At 40.3% G+C, this 14671-nt stretch overlaps 1 protein-coding gene across 1 annotated transcript in view; it reads right to left on the reverse strand.

Annotated features, from left to right (window-relative positions):
• LOC137278758 (histone H4 transcription factor-like) overlaps positions 1 to 14671 on the reverse strand; it is a 78383-nt gene that overhangs the window by 3758 nt on the left and 59954 nt on the right. The window contains exons 6-9 of the mRNA XM_067811273.1: positions 4025 to 4102; positions 2507 to 2627; positions 1721 to 1859; positions 205 to 329 (exon numbers count right to left, since the gene is read on the reverse strand). Coding sequence (XP_067667374.1) covers positions 205 to 329; positions 1721 to 1859; positions 2507 to 2627; positions 4025 to 4102 — 463 coding nt within the window. The remainder of the gene's footprint in view (positions 1 to 204; positions 330 to 1720; positions 1860 to 2506; positions 2628 to 4024; positions 4103 to 14671) is intronic.

The following is a 14671-nucleotide window of genomic DNA, read 5'->3' on the forward strand; positions in this document are numbered from 1 at the left end:
CAATGACTGTTACCTGAATTCAATGTGTGCTCTCTCCTTAACAGACCCTAACACTAACCTTGTTACATGAATATGGCATCTCTCTGACTGATCCTTTAACAAATCCTGTTACCTGAATATGGTGTGTCTCTGACTGATCCTTTAACAAATCCTGTTACCTGCATATGGTGTGTCTTTGACAGACCCTAAAACCAATCCTGTTACCTGAATCGAGAATGTCCAGGAGGCCATTTGAACTTGTGTTGTTTCTTAAGGTGCTTGGTTAGCTGGTTGCCTCGTGTGAACCTCTTCTCACACACATGGCAAAAGTAGCGAGCTGTGTCGAGTATCTGTGAGATAAATAAAAAAAAATTATAGTGTTTATGCATCGATTTTCAAAGCACATGTAAAGATGGATCAAACTATTGGCAAACTATTGAATGAACTAATATGATATACTTTACATTTCCCTAAGCCAGAGCTCCAGATAAGGTGTGACTTTGTGTGTTTCATGCAATAAAAATCACACTTCCTCCTTTCATTACAAATTTGGGAGTACAAAAATGCATAAGATTAACATAAAACCCAGTAGGTCCATAACACCTTGCATACTTTACTCAAATTCTAAATTATCTTGTGTATGATAATTCGTTTTGGCGAAAATGGCTGCCAACTATTTTGCAATACAAGAAGTAAAGGAGAAATCACACCTCCGAGGTTTGGGAAGACAATGTAAAACCGGAGGGGAAGGGATTTCGCTGTGGAAAACATTTGTACTTTGTTCAACGATATTTTTGGATTGTTTTCAAACACTCATGTACCATTCGAATGTTCATGTTCATATAAACTTAGGAAAAGTGAAACCTGGGAAGCGGTCTTACTAACGAAAAGTAAACCTGGGAAGAGGTCTTTCTAGCAAAAAGTAAAACCTGTCCCTCCAAAAACCTGCGGTTATTCTGGAAAAACAAGAGATGACAAAATATATAGTGAAAAGCTCACTTCAGGTTTATATTTACATCAAAAACCCTTAGGTCTACTCAGTGTTAATTATCCAATAGGGATATGAAGTTCTCTGCAAAAGTACTCAAAATTCCAGATATTCCTCACAAAACGCAATTGCTCATACATAAACAGACATGGAAGTAAATTTCCAATTGCATGGAAAATTATTTGAAGCTCTAGTAAGCTGAAATTTATGTAAGTAAGTAGAATGGGTTGGCTTATCCAGAGGTAACAGTTTCGTGAAAATGTCGTGGCATCGTTTCGTGTGAATGGACAAGAAAAAAAAAAAAGATTTGCCAGTGATCTTTCAGCGAAAAAGTCAAAATTGCATTTATAGATAAGACAATTTGTTCAGATTTAATTTGATATTTCCAGCTATATCCCTGCATATAATACATGTGGGGAACAGTCAAAAATAAAATGCAGAGGAAAAATATACACAGTGTATTAAATGGATTGTGTATGATGTCATGTATTGTAAAGGGTAAGTATAGTTTTACGCCACACTCAGCATCATTCCAGCTAAATGGTGTCTGTTTCTGAGCAATCTAGTCTGTTTTAGATGATCCAGTAATCAAGAACATGAGCATCAATCTACACAACTGGGAACCGATGATATGTGTCAAGTCTGTGATCCACCCAATCACGCTGATCACTCTTTTGACAATCACGGAAGACCAACTGAACCCGCATCTCCATGGGTTACGGTCTAGAGAGATGTTGAGATGCTGATGGGTACCTGATGCTCCTTCTTATAGTGATTGGTGAGACTGGTGTATGACCGGGCCTTATACCGACACTTGTCAATGTGGCACTGGAATAGGCTGTCCTTGCTGTGACTCTCCAGGTGGCGCCGCAGGTCTGCACCACTCTTAGCGCTGAAACAATGTCAGGCAGTTTAAATCTGAATTTGTCCTGTCAAAACAGTCTTGTGTCAAAACAAGGGAGATAAGGGCAATACATATTTCATTCCCAAACTATCTTATGGGGTGAATGAGTATGGTTTTACACCAGGGTTGTGGCAATATCATGGCAGGGGACTCCAGAAATGGTCTTCACAAATTGTACCCACGTGTGGAATTGAACCCTGTCCTTCAGCATGACGAGCAAATGGTTTCACTACTAAGCTACCCCACCACCATACATCTTATGGTGGACAGTAAGAGACACATCTCTTTTAATGAGACTAAACCAACCTATCTTCTGCATTCATCAGTGATCTATTGATGTGAGGTGAGATCCCTCCCAACGAGCCGAACCATAATGACTAACCCATATTGATGCCAACAGTCTGGATCCAGAGTGATGGCCACGTGGTCATCTTGGCTTGTCCTTCCAAAGTCGCTGGTTCAAACACCCATGTGGGTTTAATGTATAAAGCAGGCTTCCTACTGAATACCCATCTTAGGAATCAAACCTCAGTTTTCAAGGTGACAAGTAGATGCTTTAACCACCAAACCACCCCACTGCCCAATGAGCCTTCTCAAAGAGGTTCCCGCCAACCAGCTTAGCCACGATGACTCACCAGTGTTCACAGTGGGCACACTTAAATGGCTTCTCTAAGGTGTGACGGTAGCGGATGTGGGTACGCAGCCCCGATGGTGCCGGGCACGTCATATCACAGAAGGGGCACTTGTAGTGGTTCACTGTGGGCAACAAGCAACATGAAACAGGACAACTGGCACGATAATGAGGATGGGGCCATTTTGTTTACAAACACATCATTTAACTGTATCAGGGCTCATATGGATTATCAGCCATAACATTTAAGGCCATTTAAGGGATTTGCAAGGCCAAACCAACAATTGTAGCAACACATGCCACATAACTACAGCTTGTTCAGTTTCACCTGATCAACTGAATACTAATGCATTAGTGTCAATGTGTCACAACTGGTTGGGTCTATTATTGTTGAAAGGGGTGCACCTTTGTCAGTCAATTGTGAACTTGTCCGAACAACCAAGGGAAAGTTGCATTTTGACATTTGAGTGTCAAAAAATCATCAGTAATGGCCTAACTAGTCAAAAAATCATCAGTAATGGCCTAACTCTCTTTACAAAAAAGAAGCTGCAGATGGTTTAATGTTTCCAATGTATGCACTCTTCGCACCAACACAACATTAACAACATTCCCTGCTCCCCTATTTAACAACGGTAACTGTTGTTTGTGCCAACTGACTTCCCGGTTCATGCGTATGTAGAGTATGTAGCTCAGGTCAAGCTGAAGTTGAATACTCACAAGGTTGGTCAAACGTGGGAAGTAACTATCAGTAACTTTTTGCAGCTCAAATATGGTTTTGCTTAAAAGAAGCTTATTTAGCACCCATTGTCACTGCAATGTATTAATGCATTGTATTAGATTTGCGTATTTTTAAAACTTTTTCAGCTAGTACCAGTACTTCTAAATCTTAGGCAGAAGTTCAAGAACAAAAATTTAAGGCTTTTTCAAAACATTTTTTGGCAAAATTAAGGCCAGTAAGACAAGCGATAATATAAGTATACCTAACAAAAATAATAACAAACACAGTGATTTAGTCTGTTTGCACAGAAGTGTCCCCATGAATTGCTAAATATATATCAGTTTAGAAAGGTAGTTAATAAATACTTTGAGGCAGGATGTTCATGAATAACCTATACCCAAACACGTCAGCTCTTGGCTAATGTTAGTTAGATTCCTAATATCATATATCATTTTGATGTGACTACTGCCTGGCCAGTTTACCTGCCTACGGTGTCTGGGGACTAGAGACGTCTTGGTTGGCAAACCAGCCTTCAGTGTTGAATGGGTTAACAGACACAATCTTCACTTCAAGCTTTAACTTGAAATTCGAGGCTTTTCAAGGCTTCTAGGTCTTTTTCCAGGCTTTTTAAGGTAAAAACAGATTTTCCTGACTTCTTAATGCTAAGTGCCTAAATTCCAGGCTTTGACAAGATTGTATGGACCCTGTTAGGACAATCTTGAAATAAATAATACTTTGAAGGGTTTTCTTTTTCAAATAAGCTTGACTCCCAGGTAATTGTGTGAATCTTCCACCAGTACTCACCATGGTGGCGCATGTGGTCCCTCAGAATACGTTCTGTTGCAAACCTTTTGTTGCAGTGGGAACATTGGTAGCATCGCACTGAAACCAGACAGAACATTCTCAAAACTATTGTCAGGCATTGAAAATGAAACATTGTGTCCCAATGTAGTTGTACTTACTACCCTGTACAACAGAGTATGTGTGCCACCAAACACAAGGCAGTAGATATTAGTCAAGGAAAGACTGTTGGAAGAAATATGGTTCTGGAAAAGACTTGAAAGGCAAGAGTGTTTTGAGTTCTTTGAGCTCTTGTTTGACGGTTTGTTCCACAGATCTGCAGCATCATAACTGAATGACCTTCAACCAAATCGCTTCATGTTAGTCTTTGGAATGTGGGACTTATTACCCGGGGTCTCCTTTCATGAAGCAACCTATAAGGTTAACCTTAACTTCCATCCCTTAACATTGCACTAAGGTTACCTTGGTGACTTGCGATTACCTGCTTTGTGGAAAGGGGTCCTGTGCAACAAATCAGAACAAACTAATGACATTGTGAAATTGAAACTGAAAACTTTTCTTTTCATTTTCTCCTCCAACTGCTATTCCTGTCTTGTGATGATGTGACTGATGTAGAGATCTGAACACTTATGGAATTGGTGCATTAGAAATGAAAATTTATTATTTTCATTTCAACTGCACAGCAAGACACCTGTATTAGGTCATTCAAATTACTGAGGGAAGTTCAGTAAAAGGCCTTAAAGCCTCCCATGGAAGGTGAGAAGTTTGATCTCACAGGTAGTGTTGTAGGTATGTGGCATGCATTGTTCATGATGCCAAACTTAGTTTTGTCATGCAAAGTTCAAGTTCCAGTTTAGAACTGATCTTTAGCTTGCTGGAAGGGATCGGCTGGTCAGGCTCGCTGACTTGGATGACACATGCCATTGCAACCCAGTGGATTGTCTGTCTGCTCAAGGCTCCGTTATTCACGATTCCATCATAAAACAGGTAAACTGCTTAGAGCAGTGCTAAAGAACAAACAAACCTGTTGTCAAGGCAATGAACAACTTGTGAATGAACCAGTCGCAGACTGCATCACTCAAATATGAGCATATCCCATTACCCTTTTCCAAAAGAAACATCATAAAATCTCCTTATGTGTGTCAGCTGTGGAGCCATGAGAAGCATGTCTCGATACAGACGAAGCTAACTGTGTTGGGTACCTCCCAAAACAGCCCAGCAGTCTGTAAATAGAAACAGCAGACCTATGGAGGTAAAAGAGGCAGAGCTAATTACACTAAAGGGTGAAATGGGGAGGGGGGCTCATGCTTTCACACTGAGGAGAGAGATGGATGTCAGTCAGTGCACTTGGCTTGCACTCAGTGCCTACCTGCTTCAGAGGACTCTATGGAATGGCATCTTTGGAATCGGAAAATTTCATGACCAATCATTTGAAAAAACTGTCTTTGAAGTATTATAATCATAATTGATACAAATTCATCTTTCAAAGTGAGTATACCCTTGAAGATTGGGGTTAGAATTGCTCTTCAGCATACCAATGCTTGTATTAGGAAGCAATTAATGGAATCAGGTGATTAGGCTCCCTGACTTGGTTGACACATGTCATCAAATCTCAACTACGTAGATCAATACTGAAACTGTTCACTGGATTGCCTGGTCCCTACTTATTTACAGGTAGCCACCATCTAGGTGTGAAATTGCAGGTGTTTGACAGCAAACCAGTTAAGCTTGGCCACCAGTGCCACTTCTTCATCCAAGGACCAGTGTTAAAATACATCTCATATTTTGCCTTTCAACTCCATGGGAAATAACGTCAAGTGACATATTCAGAAGCCCAAAGATTTTGCCAGATGGTAAAGTTACAGCAACAGTATTGAGTAGGTGAGTGTGAATGAGCGAGTTTAGTTTTATGCCGCCCTCAGTAACATTCCAGCTATATGGCAGCAGTCTGTAAATAATCGCGTCTGGATCAGACAATCCAGTGATCAAAAGCATGAGCATCGATCTGTGCAATTGGTAACCAATCACATGTGTCAACAAAGTCAGATAATCTGACAACCAAATCCCGCTAGTCACCTCTTATGGCAAGCATGGGTTGCTGAAGGCCTACTCTACCCTGGACCTTCATGGGTCACGGCAACAGTAAACATACAACATTCTTTGCGCAACACTCATAAACAACATTACAACATGTCATCTAAATATTTACAATAAGACAAGTGTCTCCTATAAGCATGGCAACTTTCCTGTAGTTTCTAAATTAACTTTTCCCCTTTGAAGACAGGACGTACAAAATCTGAAAAGATGCCACAGGCACTGTAACTTGGAATAATAACAATATGGATTCTTATATTGCGTCAACACCACACCAAAGTGTGCTCAAAGAGGTAACATTACATTAATTATTTCAGGTCAGCAAGTTCATAGAAAATGTGTCCCCATTACACTATAAAGATATGTAAGACATACCTGTCAACTTTCGGTCATACAACAGTATGCTCAGAGAAGAACAGCATGGATCAATGACCATAACTACATGATATTAACCTGAGACATGAAAGATCCTGATAATTGGCATCAATTAAAAATAACATAAATGTTCTAGCCAAAATGATTCAACAAGGCAAACCTACTGCCAGACCAGGTAAATACTTTAACTACATGGCTACTCAACTGCCAGACCAGGTAAAAACTTCAAACTACAAGGCTACTCCACTGCTAGACCAGGTAAATACTTCAACCACATGGCTACTCCACTGCCAGACCAGGTAAATACTTCAACCACATGGCTACTCCACTGCCAGACCAGGTAAATACTTCAACCACATGGCTACTCCACTGCCAGACCAGGTAAATACTTCAACCACATGGCTACTCCACTGCCAGACCAGGTAAATACTTCAACCACATGGCTACTCCACTGCCAGACCAGGTAAATACTTCAACTACATGGCTACTCAACTGCCAGACCAGGTAAACACTTCAACCACATGGCTACTCCACTGCCAGACCAGGTAAATACTTTAACTACAAGGCTACTCCACTGCCAGACCAGGTAAATACTTCAACCACATGGCTACTCCACTGCCAGACCAGGTAAATACTTCAACCACATGGCTACTCCACTGCCAGACCAGGTAAATATTTTAACTACAAGGCTACTCCACTGCCAGACCAGGTAAATACTTCAACCACATGGCTACTCCACTGCCAGACCAGTGTCCCGTTGTTCAAAACAACCTTAGCTAAGATCAACCTTAAGCACTACGGCTAGAGGTAAGATCACCTTAAGAAAAAGATACACCTGTTGCACAAAACAACCTTAGGGCAACCTCAACTAAGACTCCAACCTTAGCCGTAAACTTAACACCGTGGATGCTGAGTATTTTTTCAGGCGCACATTTTTGTAAGGTTTGAAATAGTGACGTTGTGCAACAATTGCGCTAGTGTGGTGTTTGATCAGCGTATGGCTATAAAATTACACAGAAATGTAGAATATTTAATTGCCTATCTGTTGGTATAAATACAACTGCGACAACCTCAGGGGTTTGAGAAATAGATACTGCTAAATGTTGTCCAAAACTTTCCTGTGGGTTAAATTTCAGTAAATTTCTCTGTTTTTCACTGTGCACCAATAAAGGCACTCTGCTATGAGTTTTTTATTTTATCATCTTTACGAAAAGTGTGAGCGAAGAAAATACAGCCTGATGTCAGAATGACATAAGCGTATATGAAATGGATTTATGTGCTAATGCACAACGCTATAGGCTCATCATTATAAAATGGCCCGCAATAAATGTCAAATATGGATTTTCTTCTATGACGTCAAATGTCGACAGAGAGGTCATGCACGAATAAAGATAAGGGGGCATGACTCTGCTAAGCTTTACATTAGGTCAGTGTAACTCAGATCACATGGAGAGAATTTGTTGTGAATATGGACAGTATATTTTCGTTATGTTTTGTTCATAGTGAAACAAACTATTCCGATACAAAGTTCCCCAATGTGAGCAGATATGTTTTGGTAGTTTCACAGTTTATAAGGAAAAATACCAATGTACTACATGAGAAAGCGATTTGGGTGGCAATATTCGTTACGTAATTTAGTTCTTAGATTCCCATATTCTCCTGTTTGTGTAGATGTATTTTGATTAATTTTGCATCATTGATAATGAAGTGACAGATACATCTTCAAATATAATGACGTAACATAACTGAAAATAATGCGACATTTTGGTTGATGTCATGGCATGTTTTGTGCATAATGTGACATGGGAAAAAGATGACACTGCTGATAAGTAAATATCTCACCTAATTTTCACTGAATATGTCATAGGTCTTGGCTACTATGTCAGAATTCAACACACTTTAAACAAATCGAAAGATGAATGGTTTTACCATAGAAATAGTGTCCTGAATATATCAACAATTAGACGATTTTACTGCGTATCTTACTGTGAGCAACACATCCACCTGCCAAACATCAATTTAGCGTAAATGAAAATTTCACAACATCTGAATATTTATTGAATATTCATTTAGGATATAAGCATTTCTTCTTTTGATTATGTTATTTCTCTTCATACATATGCAATGAAAGGTACAAAGAGATCGTTTTTCAGTGTGGAACTATTAGAATATGGAAGTAAGGTTAGTCCAAATTAAGACATGACCTGGTTTATATATTTTTAAGCAGTTTCTGTATAAATATTGTTTGAGTTTGATCCTGCTATCAAAAAATGTTTCAAAAGGTTTTTGACAAACTCACACCTGGTCAATCAATTTTCATAATTGTTTTGTCTATAAAACGACACAAACAAATGCAATGAACAAGACAATTCCTGTACATACGTGTGCCTATACATATTGTAAGATGCACAAATAATTTTCGTTAATATTATCAGTTTTACTTATAAGGTTGAACAAATTAATTTGCTGTTCATTAACCTATTCATATGAAACTGCAATATTTGTCCCTGCAATATTGTGAATCTCAGGAACTAAAGAACATGTTGCAGTAATGGTTTCTTGTAATCTCCTAATACTTGTGTAGACGCTTAAAATGTGGTATAGTAAACTTTACTCAGTCAATTTCCCATGTAAATATTATTCAAACAACCAAAAGCTTTCAAAGAATAAAACCGCATACCCTATATCCACATGATATGATGTTGAACAAGGATATATGTAGACACTGAAATTAGTTTCATGAAAACATATATGAATGATACGAAAAATATACATCACAATACTCAAAGTGCATATCAGCCTTCTCGAAACGTTATTTTGTCAACACTATGAAATATAGCGGAAAGTGCATATCAGTGTTCGTGTAAGTGTGTTTTTGAATACATCCCAACCAATTCTGGTTTCATCGACGACATCTGAGAACTATCATTATTGGTTACATGAAAACTTGATATCAGTGATCATTAATATGCTGTTTTCTTAAAAAGTCTGATTTCTGCACACTCTCTGCTTCCTCAAACATTTCTCAGTCTCACTGTAGAAAATAAAAGCAGCCGTCATATTCCCTTCCCAACCTTAGTTATTAACCTTAAATTAAGGTTAACCTTAGTTAAGGTTGTTTTGTGCAACGGGAGGCTAACCTTAGTAAAGGTCTCAGATTGAAATCTTAGGGATAAGGTTGATCTTAAGAGATACAGTTGTTTTGAGTGAGTGAGTGAGTGAGTGAGTGAGTGAGTTTAGTTTTATGCCGCTTTTAGCAATATTCCAGCAATATCACGGCGGGGGACACCAGAAAATGGACTTCACACATTGTACCCATGTGGGGAATTGAACGCAGGTCTTCGGTGTGACGAGCGACCGCTTTAACCACTAGGCTACCCCACTGCCCCAAGTTGTTTTGAACAACAGGGCACAGGTAAATACTTCAACCGCATGGCTACCCTACTGCCAGGCCAGGTAAATACTTCAACCACAAAGATACTTAAAGACAAAGCCTCACCTAGAGTAAGGTAAGTATTAAATTAAAGGCCAGCAATTCATACCAATAGTACAACTTCTGCTAGGCAGACCCTTGTGTCCTCTGTCTTAGAAAGTGTTAGGAATTCATGGATTACGTCATCAACCATTGTGTATTGGCAAGGAAACGTGTGTATCCTGCTTTGTTGGAAGGTTAACAAGTACATCTCCAGAACATCAAATATTTTTTAACATGGCAGTTGATGTAGTATGAGAAACTGTTTCCATATTTTGCTAGCCAGTGAGGCTCGGTATGCCTGAAGCCCAGCCCAAAATTTGAATGTAGAAACTAAGCAGCAGAATACAAAAAGTAAAATACCAGCATTTATAAGACCATAATCTTGCATGACTTATAGCGTATTATTAGGAAGTTGGAAAGAGAGACATATTTTAAGAAAAAAATTTTTTTAAAAAATTGAAAATTCACAAGCCAGTTGGGCCTGTGATAGTGGAGATTTACTGGCCCGACTGGAATTGACTCACTGGAACCTGATACCTCACTCACAAGGACCTGATACCTGACTCACTGAGACCTAACCCCTGAGGTGGGTTCATAACTGCAAACGCTCACATGGGTCCTGAATACTTTTCGTCTTCTCATTTGAGGTTACGGAGTGAGTGAGTGAGTGAGTGAGTTCAAATTTAATGTCACATCGGCATTATTGCAGCCATATGGTCACAAGAAATGTTGTAGATACACATTAATTATGGAAAGGGGCGAGTGGTGACAAATGACTATAAACTTGTACACGACAAAATGTTATGGCTGTCAACCTCCTCGTTTACACAAAGTTTCTTGGCTATTCCTTGCCCCACTGTCAAGAGGATAACTTGAGCTAACTTACGCTGATGATTTTATTTTATTTTTCCTATTAAACTTGGTTGCCATCTTTGTTCGTTTGGTGGGCGTCGTCCGGGCACAGATCTTCAGGCTCGAGTGCTCGCGGGCACTCACGAATCTGAACATACCTCTGGCTTACTAGAACCCTGACACCTGACTCACTAGGATCTGACTCTGATACACAACTAACTAGGACCTAGCACCTGACTCACTGGGACCTGACACTTGACTCACTGAGATCTCACACCTGAATCACTAGCACCTCACATCTGTCTCACTGGGACCTGACACTTGACTCACTGAGATCTCACACCTGAATCACTAGCACGTCACATCTGATTCACTGGGACCTGACAGCTAACTCACTGGGATCTTACATCAGAATCACTAGTATCTGACATCTGACTCACTAAGACCTGACACCTTACTCACAAGGACCTGACACCTAATTCAATGTAAGCTTATTCCCGATTCACTGGGACCAGTCACGAGACTCACTAGGACATGACACCAGACTCACTAGGACCTTCCACATTGTAATCTGACACTAGACTCACTGCATCCTGACAGACTCACTAGGACCTTACAACTGACTCACTATGCCCCCCCATCCTGCCATATTCAGCATTCGCGCCAATACCACAACCACACCACAACATAAGGCAATCACCCTCCTACACTAACTACACCAAAACCTCCACAGTTCAGTTCCCAATGTTTCAAAGATGGACAATGATAACCCTGGGCAGCACTAACATTAGCTTCAGAGATCTGTGGAGGATGTCGTTGGGACAAATGATATCTCTAACTACTTCCTTACGACGCCTAGGGCTACATGTCGGAGGTACACAACCTTCAAAGCTGGGAGGCGGTCCAGTGATGACTGTGCACCCAAGAGGGGTCATCTATGTAGCCGGTACAAGCTCCACCACCCAGCACAGCTCCAAACAGGTACACCAACAGTGAAACAGCAGCACTGCTGGAAACTATGCTTCTCACCATCAACTAGTCATTGTTTTTCTTACTTCATAACAAAAATTCTTTCAGTTTGTACTTTGAGTCAGGAGTAAAGAGACATGACAGAAGGGGGAAAAGGAAAGTCTGTAAATTCATATTTATTTTCAGAAAAAAGATCCTTCACATGACATAGTGGGTGTTCTGAAGTATGGCTTTGGGGAAAAAAAAAAAATTTATTTAATGTTTAATTTGACAGAAAGATTTCTGTTTCATGCAACTGACTGAAACATATTAAGTCTCAAACATGCATCCAAGTTCCCCTCCCCCTCCTACCTCCCAACCTATTTTTGCTGATACATGCATGTCTCTTAAGTTTTTCATAACAGCACATTGTGCAAATGATGACTAACAGGACTTTACATAATTTACATAACAGTCATAAAGTAAAATAGCATTTTCATACATTTGGCCAACCCTTCCCATAATCGCCTTTCCTGGGATGTAACTAGCATCTACGGCAAGCAACGAGGTGCTGAAGACACTTTCTACCTCAAGGCCTTGATACATTGTTTGTAGTGGCTGGCAAATGTGTTGACTGCTTGCTGTGTGAAGTTCAAAACCTCCGCTCAATTAGCATCCCCCTTCCTGAGGTATAACCAATACATGAATATCCAGGTTAAAATGGGTGTTTAGTAGCCATTCTTGTCGTAATGAGCGACTAACTGGATTGGGTGGTCAGACTCACTGACTTGGTTGACACGGCATCGCATCTAAATGCTTAGATTGATGATCATGCCGTTAATCACTGGACTGTCTGTTCCAGACTCCATTTTAATAGATCGCCAACAGACATCTGGAATATTAGTATATGTGGCATGAGTGAGTGAGTGAGTTTAGTTTTACACTGCACTCAGCAATATTACAGTTATATGGCAGTGGTCTGTAAATAATCGAGCCTGGACCAGACAATCCAGTGATCAACAACATGAGCATCGATCGGCGCAATTGAGAACTGATGACATGTGTCAACCAAGTCAGTGAACCTCACCACCCGATCCCGTTAGTCGCCTCTTACGACAAGCATAGTCGCCTTTTATGGCAAGCATGGGTTGCTGAAGGCCTATTCTACCCCGGCACCTTCACGGGTAATATGTGGCATGAAGTAACAAACAAACAAACAAACAACAACCTGATGTATCCCAATAAACGCCCCTTTTGGATGGAAATAATCTAAGTGAGGCAGTCAGATTTTGCATTCCATGAAACAATAACATTTCTTGACAAGAATGATATAGAATTATGAAAGCAGACAGTAAAGTTCACCACACACAGTGAGTACTAAAATGGGTGCCATTGTACAAAACAATCTTAGCACTGAGAGAAACGTAACTCCCATACCTTACTCATACTTAAGGTAGTCTTAGTGCTAAGGTTGTTTTGTACAATAGAGCCCTAAACTGTAATACTTTGTCAAAAATGCCTTGACATTAGTTAACTGACCCCTAGTTTGTAAGTCAAGTCAAATCTGTGCAGAACCTCGCAGTCTGTAAAATATGGAAACTGCATGGAACAATGTACTTTTTCAAAAGTCAACATCTTGAACATATCTTACAGGAGAGAGAGAGCATGATTACTTCTATCCTTGTAGCTTAAAATCTTCATGTGAAAACTTTAGGACCCCAAAATGAAGTTGGACCAGATTCCTTTTATCTTGTCTTAGGGGAAAACGCACTAGGATAATTCATGTGTGTACTTTGTAACTTATCTATGCTGTCTGCAATAATATACAGGAATGACAGATTTTCAGCTCATGAATCACGAACCTAAATAATCATAAAACTTTCATGTTTGTTTGGGTGTGTTTTTATTAATTTGTTTGTAAATTTTGTACTCTCCTGCCTGTCCTATTTAAAAAGTTCATCTGCACCTTGACTATCTGGCAAGTTCTGTTGACAACACTGGAGACATGAAATCCAGTTGATGGCTGGTTGTGGCAGTAGTGCGACGACGTACCTGGTCTGGTGCTGCGGTGCTCAGTGCACAACAGTAAGTGTCACTGTGGATCAGGTACAAGTGCATCACAGTTAAATATGACTAAGTCGTGCAAGCAGTGAGGTGAGGTGAGGTGAACTGAGGTGAGGTATTGTAAGGTGAAGAACACTGAGGTGACGTGAAGTGAATTGAAGTGTGGTATGGTGAGTGGTGAGGTCAGGTGAGGTCAGGTGAGGCATTGCTTGATGACCTGAGTTGGGCATGATCAGGTAAGCTGAGGCATGGTGAGTAGAATTAAGCATGGTGAGGTGAGGTGAGGAATTGCTTGATGAATTGTGGCATGGTGAGGTAAGCTGAGGTATGGTGAGGTGAGGTAAGGTGAGGTGAGGTGAGGCATTGCTTGATGAATTGAGTTGTGGCATGGTGAGTAGGATTTAAGCATGGTGAGGTGAGGTGAGGAATTGCTTAATGAATTGTGGCATGGTGAGGTAAGCTAAGGTATGGTGAGTTGAATTTAAGCATGGTGAGGTGAAGTGAGGCATTGCAGGATGAATCAATTTCGGTTAAGTTGAGGTATCTAAGTAAGATATGGTGTAATGAAACGTGGTACTGAGAATTGGTGCATTTGGGTAAGAAGGGATGTGCTGGATAACCGTTAGGTGTGATGTAAGGCTCACTGTCAGCTCAGGTAGCCTTGCCCCTTCCACATACAGCCCAGACAATGAATGAAACTTTTGCCACTAAGCGCTGCCTAGTTGAACCCATCAAGAACTTTCCACAGAATATGGGGACTCCTAACACTGCATCACCCAAAGTGTTGTAGCGATTGTACCAGAACACCTCTGTACTCCCCCACTCTTGCAACGTCAGTCAAG

This window comes from Haliotis asinina, chromosome 1, assembly GCF_037392515.1.
Source record: "Haliotis asinina isolate JCU_RB_2024 chromosome 1, JCU_Hal_asi_v2, whole genome shotgun sequence".
Lineage (NCBI taxonomy): Eukaryota > Metazoa > Mollusca > Gastropoda > Lepetellida > Haliotidae > Haliotis > Haliotis asinina.